This window comes from Pteropus alecto, unplaced genomic scaffold (genome assembly GCF_000325575.1).
Source record: "Pteropus alecto unplaced genomic scaffold, ASM32557v1 scaffold45, whole genome shotgun sequence".
NCBI lineage: Eukaryota > Metazoa > Chordata > Mammalia > Chiroptera > Pteropodidae > Pteropus > Pteropus alecto.
Window position 1 is genome coordinate 19,909,963 of NW_006442491.1, and position 21,865 is coordinate 19,931,827.

Sequence of the window (21,865 nt, forward strand, 5' to 3'; positions counted from 1 at the left end):
CTCCCCCTTTTGGGCTGACAGGGGGAGGCCAAGGCCTGCTGCTTGCTGATGCCAGAAATCCCTTCATTGGTGCCCATCTTTTTAACTGAAGGTGGTGATACCTCTTTGAACACAGAACTCTGGGTAGTGGGGTTAGGTCGAGGCGAGGAAGACAGAAAAAAAATTCTTACACATATTAGTCCTTCATATTCTAGTATAAATTAATACCTCTGATACTCTCCTGGGAGCAGATGGGAATAGAGAAAAAACATGGGAGCTTGGTGAATTTCAGGAAAAATGGGAGCAGGGAAGAAGGAAGAGGGTGCATAAGTGGAGAGAGTTGAAGTCAACAATTCCACAGTTTGGTTCGGATGATGGGAGGTGCTGATTCTCTGAGGCTGGCGAATGAGCAAACTGGGATGATGGAGTAAAAGAAGTGAGACAGCAAAATCAAGTTTCCTAGAGGCGGACCAGCTCATCCCAAAATGCAGCTTCACCCCTTAATCTCAGGCCCTTATTTCATAACTTAAGATCTGCTTCTTACAGGTCTGAAATAATAGTCCCAAAACTATAACAATAGATGCTATTTATTGTCTATTATATACCTGATACAATGTGTTATGATTAGGAAGCAGAGGTTCAAAAAGGCAGTCTTTTGCCCAGAAAGCTCTGATTCAGAGCCCTTAACCTTAATCAAATGGTGTAGAACCGTCTCTTGCAAAAAGGTGGGAAAGGGTGTTTGCTGGCTGGCTGCATGGAAGGGTGGCTAGATGAATATGTTGATAGGTGGATGCACTGATGGATGGAAGGATGGATGGAAGGATGGCAGGATGAATGAATGGAGTTTTCAGTTTGAAAGACTCAGAAGGTGGTATCGGCAATTCTGGACTCCGCCCCATTGTGTGACCAGGGTTCCCCAGCCTCTGGGCCTCAGGATCCTGATGTGACCCTTGGCAGGGGGGCGTGCCGAGCTCCACCTGCTGGCGAGGGTGGTGATGGCCCTCCACAGCCATTTGATGCACCGTCTTCCTAGCAGGGAAACAGTGCCAGCATGTGGACGGCTTGGTGTGTGGCTACTCTGTCCGTGGTGGCTGTGTGTAGTACCCGCCAAGAGACAAACACCGTCCTCAGGGTTACTAAAGACGTGCTGAGCAATGGTGAGTCCAGCCCTGCCGGGGATTAGAGGGTGGCATGAGGAGGGCAGGGCAGTCCAGCCAACTCTGAAGTTCTCAAGGCCCCTCTTCCTCACTGGTGGATTCTACAACGAGTGGGTGTGTGATTTCTCTCTGGGCCTTAGTTACCACCCTTTCCTTTTGGCTACCATTTCCTGAGCACCTACTATGTGCCAGACACCACACTGGGGACTTTATACGTGAGGCAGTAGAGAGCAGCGATTAAGAGCTCGGGTCCTGGAGTCAGCCTTCCTTCAAATACTGATTATGTGAGCTTACGTCCATGACTTGAGTTTTCTGAGCCTCAGTTTCCTCATCTGTGAAATGAGTGTAATCACAGTCACCATCTCACAGGACTGATATGAGAATTAAATGAGCTGACCTTTTGAAAAATAAGCACAACTCCTGGTACATAGAAAGCCCTCAAAAATTGGAGCCATAATTATTCCTGTCTCTAATCCTTGGGACCTCACTTTTGGCAAATGAGGACACAGTCCCTGTCCCAATTTTCATCCAAGGCTATTATGAGAATGAAAAGGAGATAATTTCCTATCTGAGTATCGCAGGCCTCAATTTCTTTATCCATCGAATGGGGACAATAATTCTGGCCTTGACCATTTCCCAGGAATCAGTTGGAAAGGATAATGCATGAGGAAGTAGGTTTTTTAAGCTGCAAAGTGTGGAGCACTTGGATTTGAGGGTGAGGAAGAAAATCTACGCAGGTTTGGCTGAACATCATCAAAATCTAGTTAAAATGCGAGAAGGTCAAAGCCAGCAGCCAATGAGCTCACCGGGACGTCAGAGCTGGACTTTCTGGAGGAGTCTTCCCATTGGACCTGGGCATTTTACCTATGGGGAAAGTGTGGCCCAGAGAGCCAGCAGTGCTCTGAGGTGGTATCTAGGGGCTGGACGTGGAAGAAAGGGAGGAAACCCTGACTGACACCTTTGCTCCTCTGCAGCCATTTCCGGCACCCTGCAGAAAAGCGATGCTCTCAACTCAGCCCTGAGAGAGGTGCCCTTGGGTAAAGCTGGTGGTGATGGTGGTGGGCCTCTCCTGGGGGGTCTGCTTGGTGGACATGGAGGTGGAGGTGGTGGGGGAGGTGGTCTTCTGGGGGGCCTTCTTGGTGGTGGAGGTGGAGGGGGTGACAGTGACCTGTTGGGTGGAGTTGGAGGAGGTTTATTGGGTGGCAGTGGCAGCAGCGGTGGGGGGCTTCTGGGTGGTGGTGGCAGCAGTGGTGGGGGGCTTCTGGGTGGCAGTGGCGGTGGGTTGCTGGGTGGTGGTAGCAGAGGTGGGGGACTATTGGGTGGCAGTGGCGGTGGGTTGCTGGGTGGCAGTGGTGGTGGTCTCTTGGGTGGTGGTGGTGGTGGTCTTCTGGGCGGTGGCAGACACCATTACAATGACTACAGAAGCGTTGAATTCCCCCGAGGTGTCGGTGGCGTTCCCTACAATGATTTTCACGTCCGAGATCCCCCCTCGAAATATACGAATGGCAAACAGCTTGGCGGTAATTACAAGTATGGTCTCGTCGAGACCAATGAAAACACTGCTCAGCTGGGGGGCAAATACCGATACGGTGAGATCCTGGACTCGGACGGAAGCATCAGGGATCTCCGAAACGGCGACTACCGCAACGCCGACAATGTGCATGGCAGCCCCAGGGGCCATGGGCGGTATCGGTCGGCCGAAGGTGGGGCAACTGTGGGCAGACTTCACCGGAGAGAGCTGCGGCCAGGAGAGATCCCGCCGGGTGTAGCCACTGGGGCGCTGGGCCCAGGTGGTTTGCTGGGCACTGGGGGCATGCTGGCAACCGACGGCATCCTGGCGGGCCAAGGGGGCCTGCTCGGCGGAGGTGGTCTCCTTGGCGACGGAGGACTTCTCGGAGGAGGGGGCGTCCTGGGTGTGCTCGGCGAGGGCGGCATCCTGAGCACCGTGCAGGGCATCACAGGGTAAGGAGGGGCCGGGCTTTCCCTATCAAGTCCCTTGTGATGAACCTCCAAACAGAGGTGATCACCCCCAGAGGCCTGGAGTTGGAGGAGAGATGGTCTTCAGATCCCCGTACCTTTCAGGATTTGGCCTTGGGGCTGGGCATCTTGAGAATCCCAAGCTGTATGGTAATGGGTCTTGTCATTCAACAGCCCTGAGTTTGAGTCCCAGCTCAACCTTTTATGTTTATGTGTGACTCTGGGCCATTCTTTTCTGGGCCCTCTGAGTCTTGAATGGTCATAGTAATACAGTTTAGGTGGGAAAAGCCCAAGGATCTAAAATCATACACGTAGATTATCATTTCAACTATGCCTAGCCTCCTCCTCATATTCACTATTTAAGTCAATAAACATTTAGAACTCCCACCATAATTGGGGCACTGTGTTGGCACTGGAGTCAGGGCCCCACGGTTAGCCAAGAAAAGACCTATCCCTTGTCGTTGTGGAGCTTGCAGGCTGGCAGGGTGTGTGGGCATTGGTAAGGAAGACTAGAAATCATTCAATTACAACAGTGGTAAAAAGTTCATGGGGAAAGGAGAATGTGTATGGTGGGGGAGATCGGGGGAAGTTTCCTGGAGGAGGAGGACCTCGAGCTGAAATCTGAGAATGTGTAGGAGGGAGCTAGGCAAAGAGAGGCAGGAACAAGCGGAAGGAATGGCATCTTTAAATAAAACTTTTAAAAAAGAAACCCCAGAGAGTGGGCAGTGGAAGTAGGGCTCGTGGCATTTTTTTTGCCTTTAACTTCTCTGTGTTTTCCAAGTTCTGTCCACAACCCTCAGGTCTCTTTAGAGTCAGGAGGACGGAATGGGGTGAGAGAGGGCTCCCAGGTCAGTAGAGTGGCCAGCAGCGGGGGTGATCTCCCTCTCATCACTCTTGGTCCCCTGCAGGCTGCGCATTGTGGAGCTGACCCTCCCTCGGGTGTCTGTGCGGCTCCTGCCTGGCGTGGGTGTCTATCTGAGCTTGTACACCCGTGTGGCCATCAACGGGAAGAGGTGTGTGCCCTTGGCCCTGGAGGGGACCCCAGTACCCTATGTCCTGGCTGGGAGAGCCTGTGCAGGTTGTTTCCACTCCCTACGCCTCAACCTCCTCGTCTGTAATGCAGGGACTAATAAGGTCTACTGTCTTACCAGCACGTGCCTGTAAGATACCTCGGGCTCAGGTCATCTTGCAGTTCCTATGAGTAGTGAGGGTAGCCTGCGTGATGGGTCTTAAGACCTGGGAGGCTGGAGTCAGGTGATGGCCTGGGTTCAAATCCCGACTCTCTTTTAGGCTGTGTGACCACAGGCCAGTCCCTAATGTCACTGAGCCTTAGTGTCTACCTGCAATGGGCATAATGACACCTCCTTTTCCAGGTGGCTGCAGCCACATGTGAGGGAAGGCAAGCAGATGCCTCTCCGAATAGTGCCTGCCACCTAGTAGGTGCTTATCAGAGCACCTCAGAGGCAGACTTTTGCATTGATTTCTCCCCATGGATTGAGGTCATGTCTGTAAAGTTAGGTCATTGGGTGGTCACCTTGGAACCCAAAATTTATACATAGAGTTCATTTATTGACCCCTCTTCCCAGCCTTTGAAGCTCTCATAGACTGAGGGGGGACATAGATTTGTTCACAGATAACTTGAGGAACCAGGGAAGCCTTTCAGTTTGGGACCCCTAGAGGTGAGCAAGGGGCATAATAGATGCATAATAGCAAGGGGCAGGGACAGCAAGGGCGAAGCCCAGGATGTGAGATGCAGGGCAGGCCTGAGTGAGGCTGATCTGTCTCAAGGCTGGGGCTGACTTTGTCTCCTTGACCCCACGGTCTCCTCCAGTCTCATCGGCTTCCTGGACATTGCTGTGGAGGTGAACATCACAGCCAAGGTCCGGCTGACCATGGACCGCACGGGCTACCCTAGGCTGGTCATTGAGCGATGTGACACCCTGTTGGGGGGTATCAAAGTCAAGCTGCTCCGAGGGTGAGTACAGGTGGGCAGAGGAATGCCTTGGGGGCACCCCTCTCTTATCGATCTCTTGGCCCAATCACTCCAACCCTCATCTTATCTGGACTTTGGGAGCAGAAAGACAGAAGAATTTCTGATTCATGTGAGCTTCTCTGAGTCTTTGTGTCTGCTCCAGGGTGGGTGGAGGCGGAGAAAATTGGCCCCTGGTGTTCCGGTGAGGAGGGGCGGGGAAGGGAAACGCACAGAAACCTCACGGGTTTTTTAATTCTCATTTTCACTAAAAGAATATAGTCGGTAATACATGGTTTAAAAATCTAAAAAGACAAAAAGCACAGAGTGAGGAGCCTGCCTCCCATCTGTCCCCTTCCCACCGAGTTTGCCTTCTAGTTCCTTGGTACAAACGAAGCAAACACGAACGTAGACTCTCACTCCTCACCCTCTTCTTGACACAAATGGGAACGTACTATGAACATCATTCTGCACTTTTCTTTTTTTTCTTCCTCTATGTGGAGATTTTTCTGTGTCTGAACATTGAGAGCTTCCTCATTGTTTAACTTTTTACAGCTGCATAGTATTCCATTGTCTGGATGAACCACCATTTATTGGCCCAGGCTCCTATTGCTGGACACTGCAATTTGTCTAATCTTCTGCTCTGACAAATAAGGGTACAATGAATAGCCTTTTACATACATTTCACATTCGGGCCCATGGTCTGTTGGATAATTTCCCAGAAGGAAAAAACAGTCTGTGCCTTGAACGTGTATAGATTAACTTCAAACGATCCCCCCAACACATGCACATGCACGCGCGCGCACACACACACACACACACATACACACACACGGATAAACACACATGTGCATTATCATCCAAGGAGAACTAGAACCAAGACAAGGCCCCTAGAGGTGTAGATTCACTTAAAAAGGAGACCGAAATGCAGAATAAGCTTGGAAACATTCTAATTAGGATTTTACCTCAAGAAATTCTTCGCTTTGTCAAACTGGCACAGCATTGGATAGTCAGCTACAACCTGGGTGGGGGCGCAGGGAGACCCCTGTGGGGTCAAGCTGTCAGTGATGCTTTTGTGTTGAGATAACCATGTTTCCCTCATTTTCTCATCACTGCAGGGTCTCGGGAAACAAGCACTCACATTACAACTCTGTCCATCTATGTGTCTTGCCTATGCATCAATAATCTCTTTCTCCCTTAACTGGTTAAGAAAGTGAGTTTAGAGCTCAGTGATGCACTTAGAACTTGCTCTGGGTCATTTCTCTGGACTCAGTTTCCTTGTCTGTAGAATGGATGACATCTCTCAATCTTCTTAGCTCCTTGTTTTCTCCTGTGGACCATACAAGCACAAATTATTGTCAGTATTTCTCCTTCACGCCTTTCCACATTTATTGAGCACCTACTATCACTAGATACTGTGCTAGGTGCTTGGATAAAGTAATATATTCATTTTCCCTTTAAGAAGATCACACAAAGCTGTAGCAAACAGCCCAATAGAAGGGCAGATGAGCAAGAGGGAACGACGTTTTCAGGAACATCCCAGCCCGGGCCTGACTCATTGTAAAGCTCAAGAAGCATTTGTTTGTGAAATGAATAAATGAGTGGATGGATGGATGGATGGATGTGTAAACGAATGAATGAAAAGCCAAGCAATGTGCCTAGGTAGCTTGTCCAGCCAGGTCTAGGGTGAAGGTACACCAGCAGCAGAGGGTTCTCACTGTTCAGACAGAGTCTGAGCTAAACTCCCAAGTGTGGAAAAGCCTGGTGAGCCCTCATCATCTTGCTCGTCTCTCCTCAGGCTTCTTCCTAACCTTGTGGACAACTTAGTGAACCGAGTCCTGGTCAACGTCCTCCCTGACTTGGTAAGAACCTACTTGGCACAGGGAGCAAGAAGCATAGACTTTCCCCAGACCAAGGGGCCAAAGTCCAACCTCCATCCCTGTGGTCATGCAGGTGACCCAGAGAGATGAAGGGAGCCAGGGGCTGGGCATGCTCTCAAGGTCTGGGAAGGACCCTGAGGAACATGCAGGGACAGATTAGTGAAGGGAGAAGGAGGGAGGCTTGAGGATCGCATAGTTCTGAGTTTGAGTCCCAGCTTGGGCACTTCCAAGCTACATGACAAGTTGTATCACCTCCCTGACACTCAGTTTTCCCATCTGTAAATGGGGATTATGACAGAGCCTTTCCCATGGGGCCGTGGGAGGACAGTGCCAAACACAGATCAAGTCAGTAGACACTAGCTGTCATTGTTAGTTGTGTACCCCTTTATCAACCGCTTGCACGGTCACCAGAACTTCATGCCTTGTCTCCCCTACAGCTCTGCCCCATTGTGGACGTGGTGCTGGGTCTTGTCAACGACCAGCTGGGTCTCGTGGACTGTAAGTCCTTTCTGCTTTGCTTCATTTGGTCATCATCTACTAGTACCTGATCGGGGTCCAGCCTGTGGAAAGCCAGGGACATAGCATGTCTGAGAGGAGAGCTCAAGGTGGTGGGGGTGGCAGACCCACCCTCAAGTCCTTAGAGTGCTGTGTGCTTTGAGAGAGAGTCTACCTGGCCTTTCCTCTTGTCCTTCAACATCCCCCCACCCAAGTCCCAGAGGGAGGAGGCTCCCACGTGGACCCAGGGAGCTACGGCTCTGGACTAGGAGTCGAGAGGCTGGGTTTGAGCTCTGGCTCTGCCCTGACAGTGTGTGGACTTGGAGAGACTCTTCCCCATTTCCTCATCTCTAAAATGAGGGGATCGGCTTCAACCCAAAGAGGGATTGGAGTGTCAGTAGCCGGAGACGCCACAGAGACCGTCCAAGTCCTCAGAACCACACGCCACCACCCCTTCCCCCGCGATCCAGTGAACATCCCTGAAGGCTAGCCCACCCCATGGATGTGCAGTTCTTGCGCTGCAGGATCCCAGGGACTTCCTTTCATAGAGTCCACAACATCATGGCGGTGCCTGGATTGTGCGGTGCACAGCCTCTACAGCCATACCGAGCAGCCCTCTCCCATGGTGCTCCCATTTCTCTGGGACTCCAGAAAGTTTGAGGATGACTTTCCCAGAGAGGTACAATTCATGGCCAGAAACAAGGGAGGAAGAGCCCAGATGGTGGGGCTGTTCATCACAAGCGGTCAGGGAGACGGCCAGATCCAATGAAGTACCACATTGTAAAACCTTAAAGCTTCTCCCCTGGTGCATGGCACTTCACAGTTTATAATGCTTATCAATATCTAGGATCTCTTTGCTCCCCCTCCAATGTAGTCCAAGGAGTTATGTTAAGCCTATTTTATAGAGGAGGAAACTGAGTTTCAGAGAGGTGCAGCATCTTGCCCGAAATCACACAGCAAAGAAGAGGCAGAGGTGGGATCTGAACCCCGAACTCTTGGTTTTTCCGGGGTGTCTAGAACTGGAGCATTGCTGTCCCACCCCTTTGGAGGTACAAAGAAGGGAGGTCTCTGGGAGTGTGAGGGGATTTCCCTGTGACTTCCACCTTTGCCTGCAGCTCTGATTCCTCTGGGGATATTGGGAAGCGTTCAGTACACCTTCTCCAGCCTCCCACTTGTGACTGGAGAATTCCTGGAGCTGGACCTCAACGTGAGTGCCTGGGCTTGGGAGTAAGGGGAGGTGGCCCTCACCCTACAGGCAAGGGTGGGAGTGACAGCCCCCCAGGGCTTCTGCTGAGTGCCTGGGAAGCAACATTTGAACAGGACCTTTTATGAATAGATGAGGACTTTCTAGGAGCAGTGTTAGAAATGCAGTCACAGTCAGCACTTATAAGTGCTCGCTGTGTACCAGACACATTCCTCGTCTGACTTCACAGCAGTCATATGAGGTAGGCACTCTTATTGAGGAAACTGAGGCACATAAATGTTAAGCCACTTGCCCAAATGTTAAGGTCACACACAGCTGACAAAAGTAAACCTGGGATCTGAACCCAGGCAGTCTGACTTCCAGCTACTAAAGCTGCTGCTATGGGCTTGGTCTCTGGAGGCATGAATCTGGCCAGTAGTGTGCTGGTAAGCATTAACAACTGGCTCTCCACAATTAAAAAGAAAAAGTCCTGATTTGTAACATTTGCTGGTCTCCGTAGTGTAAATACTCCCACCATGGCCAATTTCAAGATACCAGCATGGCTCACTGAACACAGAAGTGGAAAGAGATGGCGTGAAGTTGGATCTTGTGAGCTGGTGTGAGATGGCTCCAGCACACCACTGAATCTGGCCCCTAACTGTGCACAGGCGCACACACATATATGTACTCCCCCTCAGCTGCATGAACAAGGCTGCTTTCCCACTTGCTCCATCAGATAGAGAGCTATAGGCACACACCCATGCTCTCATGTACACAGCACAGCTGGGCATTCATATACATGCACACCCAGTATATTCATAAACACATAACCATTCAAGAGATATTTGTTGGTCACCTGCTGTGTGCCAGGCTCTGGGCTGGGGCTGGAGGTACAGTGGTGCACAGGCAAGATTTCTGTCCCGACAGAGCTTACAGTCCTTGGGAAGGGACAAGCCATCCAAGAATCAATAACAGATGTACAATTATAAATCGTGAACAACTATGAAGGAAGGTCTCAGGCTATCAGAGCCTTAAGCAGGAGACATGATGTACCCAAGGAGGTCCTGGAGGGCTTCCTGAAGGAGGTGACACGAGCTGAGACCTGCCAGATGAATAGGAAATAAGAAGAGTGTGGTGGAGGAAACTGTGTGGGAGGTGCCACGATGGGAGTGCTGAGATGGTGGCCGGGACTAACAAAGCCCTGGTGGCTGCACTGTGGAGGGTGGTTGAGGGGCAGAGTGGCTCGAGATGAGGTGGAGAAAACTCTGGGGCAGACCACACGGTGCCTTGTAGGCCATGGAGAGGAGTCTGGTCTTTAGAGAGTAGATACACCACTGTGTATTATGCAGGTACACAAACATGCTAACTCATGGCAGGGCTGACGGGGGAAAGAATCTATGTCATACATGTATTTAAAATATATGGTGATATACCATGGCTATAACTCTAAGGGGTCATAAAGTGAGAACTGCAAGAGGTTTCATTCCATCGCAAGTTGAAGAAGAACTGGGGGCCATACATGAGTCACTCAGACCCAGTAGGTTTAATCAAGGAAGGCTGCCTGGAGGCAGATTTGGGGCTACACCCTAGCCTTCAGCCTACCTCCTTCGATCCTCTCCCAGCACTCCCCCTAACCCCCCACACCTGTGACCCTTTTCCTCTTTGCTTCCCCAGACTCTAGTTGGGGAGGCTGGAGGAGATCTCATTGACTATCCGCTGGGGCGGCCAGCCATGGCTCCCCGGCAGAAGATGCCAGAACTGCCTCCAATGGGTGACAACACTAACTCCCAGCTGGCCATTTCTGCCAACTTCCTGGGCTCGGTGCTGGCTCTCCTGCAAAAACAAGGGGCACTGGATATTGACATCACTGATGGCATGGTGAGTCGTGGTCCCATCTGGGGGCGGAGCAGGCTGGGCAGCAAATACTCCCTACTTACTGATCCTCCAGACCCCATGGCCTTAGGGAAATTGCTTTAAAGTGAGAACTATTGACAGTCCACCCCTGACTCATATCCAGTTCATGGATTTGTATCAATCATGTCAGTGTTTACCAAAGCATGGTGCCTAGGAAGATTCTAGGTCATTCACAGACACGGTGATAAACTACATCAAATTGTGTGATGAGAAAGTCTCTCCCCATTCAATTCTATTTAATTGTATCCCAATCCCCTTTTAAAAGCACAATATATATTCATTTATATGTATCTTCGTAAATGTTTAGAATCTTTTCGCCTGATAAACATTGATAATAAGTAACTAAAAGATAACCTAAGAATAAAATACTCAGGTATGTTCCAGAGTCATTTTCTCTCTAAATCTTTCCTTTGAAAAATTTTTAAGCCTTCAGAAAAGTTGCAAAATAATACAATTAATGCCCAAATATCTTTCACCTAAATTTACCAGTTAATATTTTGCCATATTTGCTTCATATCTATCTATTCATCCATCTCTGCACCCACCCACCTATCCATCCATCCATTCATCCATCCATCCAGTTAATTTATCTACTAATCTGTCTATCTATCTATCTATCTATCTATCTATCTATCTATCTATCACCTATCAATCCATCGTTGAACAATTTGAGTTTTTGAAGATATGACATTTCACTCCATAAGCTTCAGCATGTATCTTATAAGAACGAGATGTTCTCCAAAAAGCCACTGTACAAATTATGTCAATCTTTGATTCCATTAAGAGAAAGGCTTCCATTTGGTGCCAGGGTATAGTTAACCCTCTCTTGCACTTTTAAGTATCCTCTTTTTAACTCAGAACAGGATTCATGCTCACGGCCCTCCCCAGACAACAATATCCACGCAGAATGCAATGGCATCGCTCTGTTTTTATTGCATGTAGTTTTACAGTTGCCATCTCTGTCTCTGTCAAGTGATACTGGATTTCCACTTTTTAGTATTTGAGGTTTTAAAAAGTAAGTCAATTTAAAGAAGATATTAGGGAGAGATAGACAGGGGAAAAATTTAAATCATTTCTTCAAATAAAAAAATTAAAAAATACAAAAAATAAAAATCATAAAGAAAATATTAAGTAAAGAATAGTACAGGTGGTTCAGGGATATGGCAGAATCTTTCATTTAGTGGACACTGAGTCACGGACTGGCCGATGCGTGCCTTGTTTCAATACAGAATTACATTTTTAGAGGGCAAGGAGTCAGGTCTTGCCTCCTGCCCTCTAAGTCGGGTCTGCGGGGAATTTAAGTGGCTGGCCTTGTCCACTTAACCACCCAACAGCTACTGTGGTCTATGCGGTGACTGCCGTTGGAAGGTATCTTTAAGGGGGAGAAAACGCCCCCACCGGTTGCCTGAGAGTGTGTAGGAGTTCGTCACTGTGTTAGCAGCTCCTGCCTGATCCCATCCCCTCAGACACTCACATGACCTTCTTATCCTGCAGTTCGAAGAGCTTCCTCCCCTCACCACGTCCACACTGGGAGCCCTGATTCCCAAGGTATGTAAGGCGGGCGTGTGCCCTTGTCTTCAGCCTCACCTTCCTCCCAGGAGCTGGGTTGGGAGGGAAGGTGCCCAGCACCAGGGAGGGGTGCTCTGACCCCCATTTTGGGTGCAGTGGCAAAAGCTCGGAGGCCAAATCCTTATGAGAGAAGGACATATGAGGTTGAGGTGGAAAGCTCCTGAGTTTTAGCAGTGGACTGGCTGGCACAGGTCTAATCGTGGCCTGGCCACTTCCTCGCTGTGTGTCTTTGGGCAAGCGTCTTAACATCTCTGAGCCTTAGCTTCCTCATCTGTTAAAAAAGGAACTAATTCCTATTCCACAGGTTCATTCAGGAGGGTAAAAGCGATAAAGGAGATATGCAGATATGAAGGAGAGTCTGACAAAGGGCACATACAAGTACAGAAGGGCTTCGAAAGAAAGAGCAAGATCTTTGGAGTAGACAAACGTGAATTTGAATTCCAACTTCGATGTCCCTACCGTACTACCTCAGGCAAAAGACTTCTCTCTGAGCCTCGGTTTTCTCATCTGGAAAACGGAGGCAAAAATGCTCACCTCGCATGGTGGCCGTGTACCTGGGATTTGAATCCGGGCTCAGGAGAGGCATTTAACAATGTTAACTATTATTGTTCTTGTTAATAATAACAAATCCTTTTTTTAAAATGTGCTCTTGTCAGATTAGTGGCCGTGTACAGCTGGAACAAAGGCCTTTCTGATCCCAATCCTTGTCCCAGCTCAGGTTTCAGGCACCTGGAAGCAAAGAGTTTCTTAATGTAAACATTATACAGGTGTGAAAGATTGCTGTAATCTACAGCCATTTAAGACATTTTTCTTCTCTTTTCTACCGGTCCTGTCTACTGGGTAGAATTCAAAGGAGGCAGGAAAGGAGACCAAACTCAACAAATGGTCACTATCGCCCTCATGTGGTTGAAAGCTGAATGGCAGAGCGCCATGATCTAAGGTCATAAACAGTGGCAGCTCTCGGAGACAGGTGAAGCCCTCCAACTGGACCTTTTATTGATTGGGCCACTTCTTATAAGCACTGCGCTTTACAGTTTATGAAAAATTTTAAGAATCCACTCTTCCATTTGGTTTTAATCATTCCCCCATCCAGAAGGGATAACTCATTTTACAGATGGGAAACAGGCTCAGAGAAGCCACACAATGGGGTGGTGGCAGAGCAGGGCTACGGCAGAGACTCAGGCCTCGAGATGGGGCTGGGTCTCCAGCAGGGGATTCAGGCGGGACACTGAGGAATGTCTTCTGGAGACCCAGCCTGGGGTGGAGTCACTAGGAGAGGGTTGACCGGAGCTGGACGGGCAACTTGCATCTCCTGCTGCTGTGGGGAGAGAATTCAGGTAACCTCTCAGTGTCCCTGGAAAGGCAGGTTAATTCTTGGAGACTCTCTGTTGGGGTGGTGATGGTTAGGACACCAGGCCCCTCTGGGGAAGAGTCCTGAAAATCCCTCTGTGAAAAGCCAATCCACCAAATCATTGACGTGTTAAAAGCCAATTCGCTAACGTGTGAATTCACTGAGTAGCCAATTTGACAAATTTATTAGATTTTCCAGTAGACTGAGAGCTGTTCAAAAGACTTGCACCTTGGATATGTTCGAGTAAATAAATAGAGTCTTCTCAGGACCAGGACCCAAAAAAGTTTCCATTTAAATGAATTTTTAAAAATTAACTCTGTATTTTTCCCACATATTTATGCTCATTTAACATATTTAAGAAAGATGTTCCTTAAAATAAAGTTTTCAGTAAATCAGTTATTTAGCAGTTATGGGAAACTGGTCATTTGCTGAGTTGTCCCTTTAGCAAATTAGCTTTTGTAACGAACTGGCTCAGATCCCTCTCACTGTGGTTCTTCAGAGCCCCCTGAATCGTGGACTTTCTCGTTCCAGGTGGGGTGTCTAGAGATAGCGGGAGGGGAGAAAGGGCCTGGGCTTCTGAGTGACACAGACCTGGGCTGGAATCTCAACTCTCTTGCTGGCCTTGGACAATTTGTTTGGTATTTCCCTCTGAGCCTCAGTTTTCTCATCTGTAACATGGAGTAAAAAATACCCAGTGGAGTTGTAATAATTCAGTGACATTGTGAATGTCCGGGTGACCCCCATCTTGCTCAGTACCAGGTTTTGAGCATTTCCGTGCATCAGGCCTTGAGCTCGATGCTTTGCTGACATCATCACATTTAATTCTCACAATAACCCTATGTGAGAGGCTGGCAGAGGGCAGCCGTTTGCTCAAATCCGGCAGTGGGTTGGAGCATTTGCATGTGGTTGGTAAGACTCAAGTGATGTTATTGGATCTGAAGGTAGCCAAGGTGAGATCCCCCAATACCCAGGGCCCCACTCATTCCAGCCTGGTATCCACCCACAGGTGTTCCAGCAATACCCTGAGTCCCGCCCCCTCACCATCAGGATCCAGGTACCAAATCCACCTTCAGTGACGCTGCAGAAGGACAAGGCACTGGTGAAGGTGTTTGCCACCTCCGAGGTCATGGTGTCACAGCCGAATGACGTCGAGACTACTATCTGCCTCATCGATGTGGTGAGTGTCTGGGGGCGTAGATAACCCGAAGATCTCTCGGAGGCCACAGACTCCTTCAAATCCCCTCAGTCCCCACCTTAGTGAATACAGCTCACCTCTGGGGCCAGGTGATCAGATTTAAATCCAGTCTTCTAGCTGTGTGAACTTGAGCGAGGCTTTCCCCCTCTCTGGGCTTCATTTTCTCCTCTACCACATGGGAATGGCGTAAGGCATTAATAAGATGGTCAGAGCAGTACATGACATACTGTAAAGGCTCCAAAAGTTTTGGCTATTATTATTCTCATGGATTATATACCATAGTGCGTGGCAAAGTAGGCCTTGGTCACACATCACCAATATTTATTGCACACCTACTATGTGTCATGCTTTCTACTATATGCTGGAGGAAGAAAAAACTACACAGACGGTCCTGACTCTCTTGTCTCTGGCACCTAGCAGGGGACAGATACAAATACAACAGTTTCCACAACTATTTCATAGAGAAGAATCTCCTTAAAATCATGATACCCTGCCCCCTTCTCCAAAGACTTTCTTTCAATCCTGAAACATAAACCAGTCCCTTCTGGAAGGACTTGGCCCACAAAGTCCTTCCAGATCCCCCCAGTCACCTTTTAGCTCCTCGGTCTTTTCTCTAACATGTTTGGCACAGTCCCACACTGGGGCCTTTGCACATACTATTCCCACTGCCTAGAATGCTCTTCCCTTGGATATCTGCATGACTCACTCTCTCATTTCCTTGAGGTCTCTGCTCAGATCTCCCTTCCTCATAGAGGTCTTCCCCAATCACCTGTCTAAAATATCCCTACCCTTCCCATCTCCCCCTCTCTCTGCCTCCCTTGCTTTACTTTGTTCGTACCCTTAACCTGACATAAAATGCATTTGTTTGTTAGTTTATTGCTGGGGAGAGAAGTGAACTGTCTGCTTCACTGCCAGATCCCCAGAACCTAGCCCAGGGTCCAGCACGTATTAGGTGCTCAGTAAATATTTGTCAAAGGAATGTGTCCTATGAACTGCCATTTCTCCCTCCATGGTTAAAGCTTTGGACTCAGACGTTTGGGTTCTGTCTCTCTTCCTGGGGCTCAAGACCAAACAAGCCACCTCTAGTCTAGGAAGTAGAAGCATGCCATGCCCCGATGTGTGTGTGTGGCAGCGGGTGGGGGTGTGTGGGGCGGGGGAGGCAGCTCTTATCATCAGATTAGAGATTAAAAAGGGCTGATTTTCGTCCAACAAGTGGAGACTGCTGCCCCTGATCCAGTCCCTTGTTGACTAGTGCTACTGTGTGGAGCTTTTTCCATCAACAGCTCAAACATTTGTTTGATCCAGCTCAGAACCCTGCCATGACTCCCCAGTGCCCCTAGGATGCCGCCGAGTCCTCTCCAGCCCACTCCCCCTGCCTGGTCTAGCTCCATCCTGCTGCAGCCTCCTGGAGTCCTCACCAACTTGTTCTCTGACCTTTTCTTTGTCCCTCTAATGCCAACCTCTTTCCTGCTTCCAAAGCTTTTGCACAGGCCCTTCCCATTGCCTGAACCACTCTCACATCCATTTCTTCTGGCCAAATCCTATATATCTTCCAAGCCTCAGTTCAAATGCCATTTCCTCATGAATGAATGGAATAATCTCCACGCCCACACAGGTCCCTGCCGTATGCACCCAGAGCCCCTCTCCACCATCCCAATGATTGCTGTTACTGTTATTACTAATAATATTACCTGAATTTGTTGGGAGCTTCCTTTCTTTCATAAGACCAACTTATTTTATTTCATTTTGGGAGGAGGCAGGGAAGCAGAGGGATTTTCCTACAATGAGGCTGCTGCTTGTGAGAAGTAGATGAGTCTGCCCTCTCATGGGTGGCGGGGGTGGGGGGGGAGCGGCAATTATGATTGACAGCGATGATGCCCAATCTCATGAGCAATGGCTCATTTGAAGCAGATTTCCTAAGGTGTAGGCCACTTCACCCGCTCTGAGACAGCCCAGAGAAACTTGTAAATACTCCATGCCAATCATTGGCTTCTTGTGACAGTTGTCTTTCTGAGAATTCAACCCGTACTGTGACTTACTGGAGAACAACTGTTAACAGAAGCAATTTATTATTCCTAACACCTTCGCTGGAGCAGGGGGGCGGGGAGGGGCAGGGGAGGCAGAGCAAGGAATCCATTATGTGGCGAGCATTATTGGGGGTTTTGGCTTATAAAAGGGTTTGATGAGGACCTCAGGGAATAGCCTGCTATTATGCTCAGCACCTGGCAGACAGCGAGCCCTCAGCAGGCAATAGCCAATATATGATGGCAGTGACATTCTGTTCTGCCATTTCCTCCAGGACACAGAACTGTTGGCCATGTTTTCCGTGGAGAACGATAAGCTCATGATCGACGCCAAGCTGGACAAGTAAGGGGATTTGTGGCCTCGGGCTCTTGTTCCTCAGAAAGGCCTCTTTGGTGCTGCCGTGTCTGGAGCCAGCTCACGGAGGGACACCAGGGAGGGCTTGGAGGTCTCCAGGTGTGGCTGTCAGCCCTGGTTAAATCCAGGAGGCTGCAAAGGAGAAAATGAGCTGTGACTGCAAGACCACTGGCACAAGCCAGGCAAGGTGGGTGAAGCCGTGAGCTTAACAGGAAGAACCTGCTGCCGACAGTCATGACATCAATAATAATGGCGATGCCGGAGATGACGCTGTGCCAGGCTCTGCTCTAGGTACCTCTCTGTATTGCCTTGTTTAGTCTCACGATGGTCCTGTGGAGTCAGGGCTATTATGCTCCCATGTCGAAGAGGAGAAAACTAGGGCTCAGAGAGGTGGATTTATTTACTTAGGGCCTCATGGTGAGTACAGAGAGGGTCTAGAAGCCAACCCAGGCCTGTCAACCCTAGAGCTGTATTGAATGGTTACAGGTATGGGCTGTGGAGCCGAGCAGCAGGGGTTCAAATCCCAGTGTGATCCCTGACTGACTGTGTGATGTAGGCCAAGTGACCTTGCCTCTCTGAAACTCAATTCTCTCATCCAAAAATGGGAATAATAGGCCCTATCTCATAGGACTCATAATAATAATATTTATTGGATGCTTTCTATGTGCCAAGCATTAAGTTAAGCCCTAACTGTGATGTTCTTGACATCAGCCTATGGCAGTAAATATTATTATTCCCACCTCAAATAAATGAGAAATTGTATATAACATTTTCAGCACGTGCCTAATTCATTGTGAGTTTTTCTTGCTACCGCAAATATTTATCAAGCCCAACAATGCGAGTTACTCATGATATGATACTAATCAGAGCCCCAGGAGTTTCTGAGGGCGTGATGTTCAACCTGCACCTGGATCAGGAGAAGGGGCCAGCCATGTGAAGAGCTGGGAGTTTCCAGCAGCAAGACAAGTGCGGGCAACCTTGGCGGGGCAGGAAAGAGCTTGGGTGTTGTGGATATAGTGACCGAGGGGGAAGGAGGGGTGGGAATAGAAGTCAGGAAGGAATGAAACATTTGTTTCTCTCCTGCTGGATGCCGATGGGCTCCGGTGACTCGGCCTCACTGGAAATCTGGTCTCAGGTAGGGCTGTCAGTTTGCAGATGAGATTTGGGTGCGGCGAGACTGAGGTCCTCACAGTGCAGAGCAAAACCTCAAACCCAGGCCTCAAGCCTCTCTTCTCAGAAGAGCACAGCAGCGAAGAGCACAGGCTCAGGGGCCAAGTCCTGAGCTTTCCCTCCCAAGCTCTGTAGCCATGGCAAGTGACCCTGGAGCCTCAGGTAGCTCCCCCACAGAGATGCTGGAAGGATTAAGCAAGGCAACGATGGTCGCGAACACGTGCGTGACACTCACCATGTACCAGGCATGGTTCTAAGGGCTTTACTTGAATTACCTCATTTAGTCCTTGCAGCCACCCACTTTGCAGAGGAAGAAACTGAGGCATAGAAAGGTTAAGTACTTTGGCCAAGGACACATAGCTACTAGGTGGCGCAGCTCCGATTTGGGCCTTTAGGTGTGTGGTATATAAAGCTTCAGCACTGTACCTGGTACATAATCAGTGTTCTGTATGTGGGGACCAGCATTGTTCTTATTAAGTCCCCGCAGATCAAGAGAGGTCCTCACGTGGATGCTGGTGGACAGGCTTCTGATAGCTTAATGACATGCAAGCCCTTTGCTATGCTCAGGCAACCACTACTTCTGACAAGCTGTCTCCTTTATCTGCAGGACCAGTCTCAACCTCAGAACCTCAAATGTGGGCAATTTTGATGTAAGTAGCAAACCCAGTCCCAGAGTGGGATTTTGGAATGGCATCCCCGTGAGGCTGGCAGGAACCCGGAGGCTTTGTGGATTCCAAAGTGTTGGCATTGGTACTGTCAGGACTGATGCCAGGTGGAGAGACTGAGGCCCACAAAGCCAGGGAGGGGCAGAGTACAGACTCACAGCTCCAACTCTGCCTATGGTTCTACCTCATTTTAACTGACTGCCTCTATGGAGGTGACTCCCTTATGACCTTGGCAAGACCAACCCACTCCAAGCCTTGGTTTCGTCATCTGTAAAACAAACAGGTCTGGATTTATTTCTAACCTCCCTTTCACCCCTGTGTTCTGGAATTCTGCTTTTCTAATTCAATTCTGCTTCTCAAACCCTGTTTTTCTAGGGTTTGGTCTTGTTTCAGCTCTGTTTATTCTTGGGTCCTCTGCCCTAAGGCTTCAAATATGGCCCTCTTTTATAAATTGACAATGAAACAGACACTTGCTTTCTAGGACAAGCTTGAGTGATTTTCACGTGTGCAGAAAGTCAAATACCCATTGTGTTGCTCATTTTCGAGTTTTTCTAACCTGAATAATTACAACCCGTGGAACTGGGATCAGCAGCTTCGTTGTATAGACTGGTGCCCAGAGAAGGGCCATGAGCGACGTGCCTCACAGCTGGTTCGGGCAGAGCTAGGGCAAGAACTGGAATCTCTGGACTCCAGGTAGAAAAAGATGCTAACACTTAATTTGAAATTAGCACTCATGCTTTTTTTTAAAAAACAAATTTTTCTTGTTTAATCCCCACAACAAACTGATGCTTTGGGTACAATTATTAGCCCATTTTCCAAATAAGGGAGGCAAACACAGAGAAGTTAAGGGACTTGACCAAAGTCACAAAGCTAGTAAGAGCTGGCACTGAAATGTAAGTCCTCATGCGCTTGTCACTGTAGTGCCATCTGCTACTATGCCACCGCAGGTTTTCTGCATATCAGAACTTACTGTGATTTTGACAACCACCCTATGAAGGAAGAATTATTCACTCCCATTTTCAGATGTGGAAGCCAAGACTTAGAGAAGCTAAGAGGGATCATATACAAAAAGGCTCAAGGCCAGGCACTTTACATGATCTGCTCCTAATCCTTGAGGCATCCTTGCCAGCAGGGCTGTCTGGCCCATTTTCAGATAAGGAAACTGAGAGTTAGAGAGGTGAGGGACCTCTCTCAGAGGCCCATGGAGGCTGAGCCAGGATGGGAACCTTGAGTGTTGGCCTTTCATGAATGTGCCACCGTACACCCCGTATTCTGTGCCTCCCCGGAAGAACTGCTCCCCCTCCCCTTAGTCCCTGCCTCTCCATGAGCTCTTGGACCAGCACTGGCCCCACCCTGGGTCTCAGCCTCCCCATCTGTACAGAGGGCAGGTGGACTAGATGCACCTTGAAGCTGTTCAGCTCGGTGGTTCTAGAGTCACAGGAGCTCTGACTGCCAGCTCCCAGATTCTCCCAGAGCAGCTCTGCGGCTTCCTCTTGGTCCACAAGGCGAGCCTTTGGATTTGAGCAAACTCCTGCCCGGGGTTGAATTTTTGTCCTTTCCCTGCAGGTTGGCCTCTTGGAGGTGCTGGTCGGGAAGATCTTCGACTTGGCATTTATGCCTGCAATGAATGGTGAGAGTGGGTGCCCGTGCCTCCTCCGGGGGTTCATGGCCTGGAAACCTGGTGGCTACGGGTTTGTTGGGCGTATTTGACACACAGACATTCTATCTCAATAGTCTTTCTGAGAACATCATTCTGAGCTTATTTATTTAAGCCTCTGAATGTAAATGTTGCCCCAAGGGTCCAACAACTTCTTTACCTGCTACTTTTCCTTTATTCTATTTTTTTCTTATTTCACTGATTGTTTTTCTGATTCTCTATGTCAAATACTGATCTTACATTAGAATTATATGTGTGTGAATTTTAAAAAACAAAATCTCACCTCCCGAGACAATTAATCTCAACATCTGGGTCTATTTCCTACTAAACTCTCTTTTCTCCATTTTTTTCCCCAATACAGTCCAAGATATTTCCTGATTTGTCTTTTGTATATTTATTTTTAGGTGTGGTAAGATACACATAAAATTTACCTTCTTAACCATTTTTAGGTGTGTGGTTCAGTGTCGTTCAGTATGCTCACATTGTTACATTCTTGACTTGTTTTTAATTGTGTACTTATTTTTACTTATACAGGGACTGTGTGCATATATTACTATTGTAAAAAGTTCAATCAGTACAGATAAAGCTAAAGTTGTTCTAATCGATATCCTCTAACCTAGAATCCACCTCCCAGGCAGCCATATTATCAGTTAGAGGATTTTCTTGCCCAACGTTATAAGTAGAATAGATGGAGCATGGTTGTGCCTCTCTGGGACTACTTGTCAGACTGTGGGGCCACCTGGAGGCTGGGACAGCTGCTCCCTCAACTGGAGCTGAATTTCGATTGAAAACCTCTGTCCCCAAGTCCTCATGCTACTCGGCCCTAACCTCTCTTCCCGCTCTGCTTCAAGGAAGAGAGGAGGAGGAGAGGGTGGCATCAGCTGTACCAGCCCAGGTGCTTTTGGAGATCTCTTGATGTCAAACAGACCCTTATTCTGGGAACTGTCGCCAGAGGGGACGGCATCTCAGTCACAGGAAAAGAGCTGGTCACAAAGCCCATGCCCTTCCCTGGCAGGAGAGGTTGACATCAGGAGCTGAGCTGGCCTGGGCTGGGCTGGGCTGACCAAGGGAGGTGAGAGATGGACACACTCGTCCTGGCTAGGTGACTAGCAGGCAGTGTGAACTGGTGGCAAGTCCTTCGATCTCACTATAATGCAAGTTACCATTCTCAAAAGTGCGAGATTGGATTAAATCCATGATTCCCAAAGCAGGTTCCATGGAGAATTCCCCAAGATACTCTGAGAAAAGGGTTCTGTGGACAAACAAGTTTGGAAAATACTGAATATATTTCCCAGGGGTACGTTCACAAGGTCCTTAGCTCTCTA

At 48.7% G+C, this 21,865-nt stretch overlaps 1 protein-coding gene across 1 annotated transcript in view; it reads left to right on the forward strand.

Annotated features, from left to right (window-relative positions):
- The first annotated feature begins 1,021 nt into the window (after positions 1 to 1,021).
- The window catches only part of BPIFB4 (BPI fold containing family B member 4), a 22,846-nt gene continuing 2,002 nt past the window's right edge, over positions 1,022 to 21,865 (forward strand). Inside the window, exons 1-14 of the mRNA XM_006921718.1 lie at positions 1,022 to 1,136; positions 2,111 to 2,173; positions 2,579 to 3,098; positions 4,022 to 4,126; positions 4,945 to 5,088; positions 6,881 to 6,944; positions 7,400 to 7,460; positions 8,573 to 8,664; positions 10,315 to 10,518; positions 12,049 to 12,102; positions 14,481 to 14,651; positions 16,969 to 17,036; positions 18,826 to 18,868; positions 20,450 to 20,513. Of these exons, the coding sequence (XP_006921780.1) occupies positions 1,031 to 1,136; positions 2,111 to 2,173; positions 2,579 to 3,098; positions 4,022 to 4,126; positions 4,945 to 5,088; positions 6,881 to 6,944; positions 7,400 to 7,460; positions 8,573 to 8,664; positions 10,315 to 10,518; positions 12,049 to 12,102; positions 14,481 to 14,651; positions 16,969 to 17,036; positions 18,826 to 18,868; positions 20,450 to 20,513 (1,759 nt within the window). The 5' untranslated portion in view covers positions 1,022 to 1,030. The remainder of the gene's footprint in view (positions 1,137 to 2,110; positions 2,174 to 2,578; positions 3,099 to 4,021; positions 4,127 to 4,944; positions 5,089 to 6,880; positions 6,945 to 7,399; positions 7,461 to 8,572; positions 8,665 to 10,314; positions 10,519 to 12,048; positions 12,103 to 14,480; positions 14,652 to 16,968; positions 17,037 to 18,825; positions 18,869 to 20,449; positions 20,514 to 21,865) is intronic.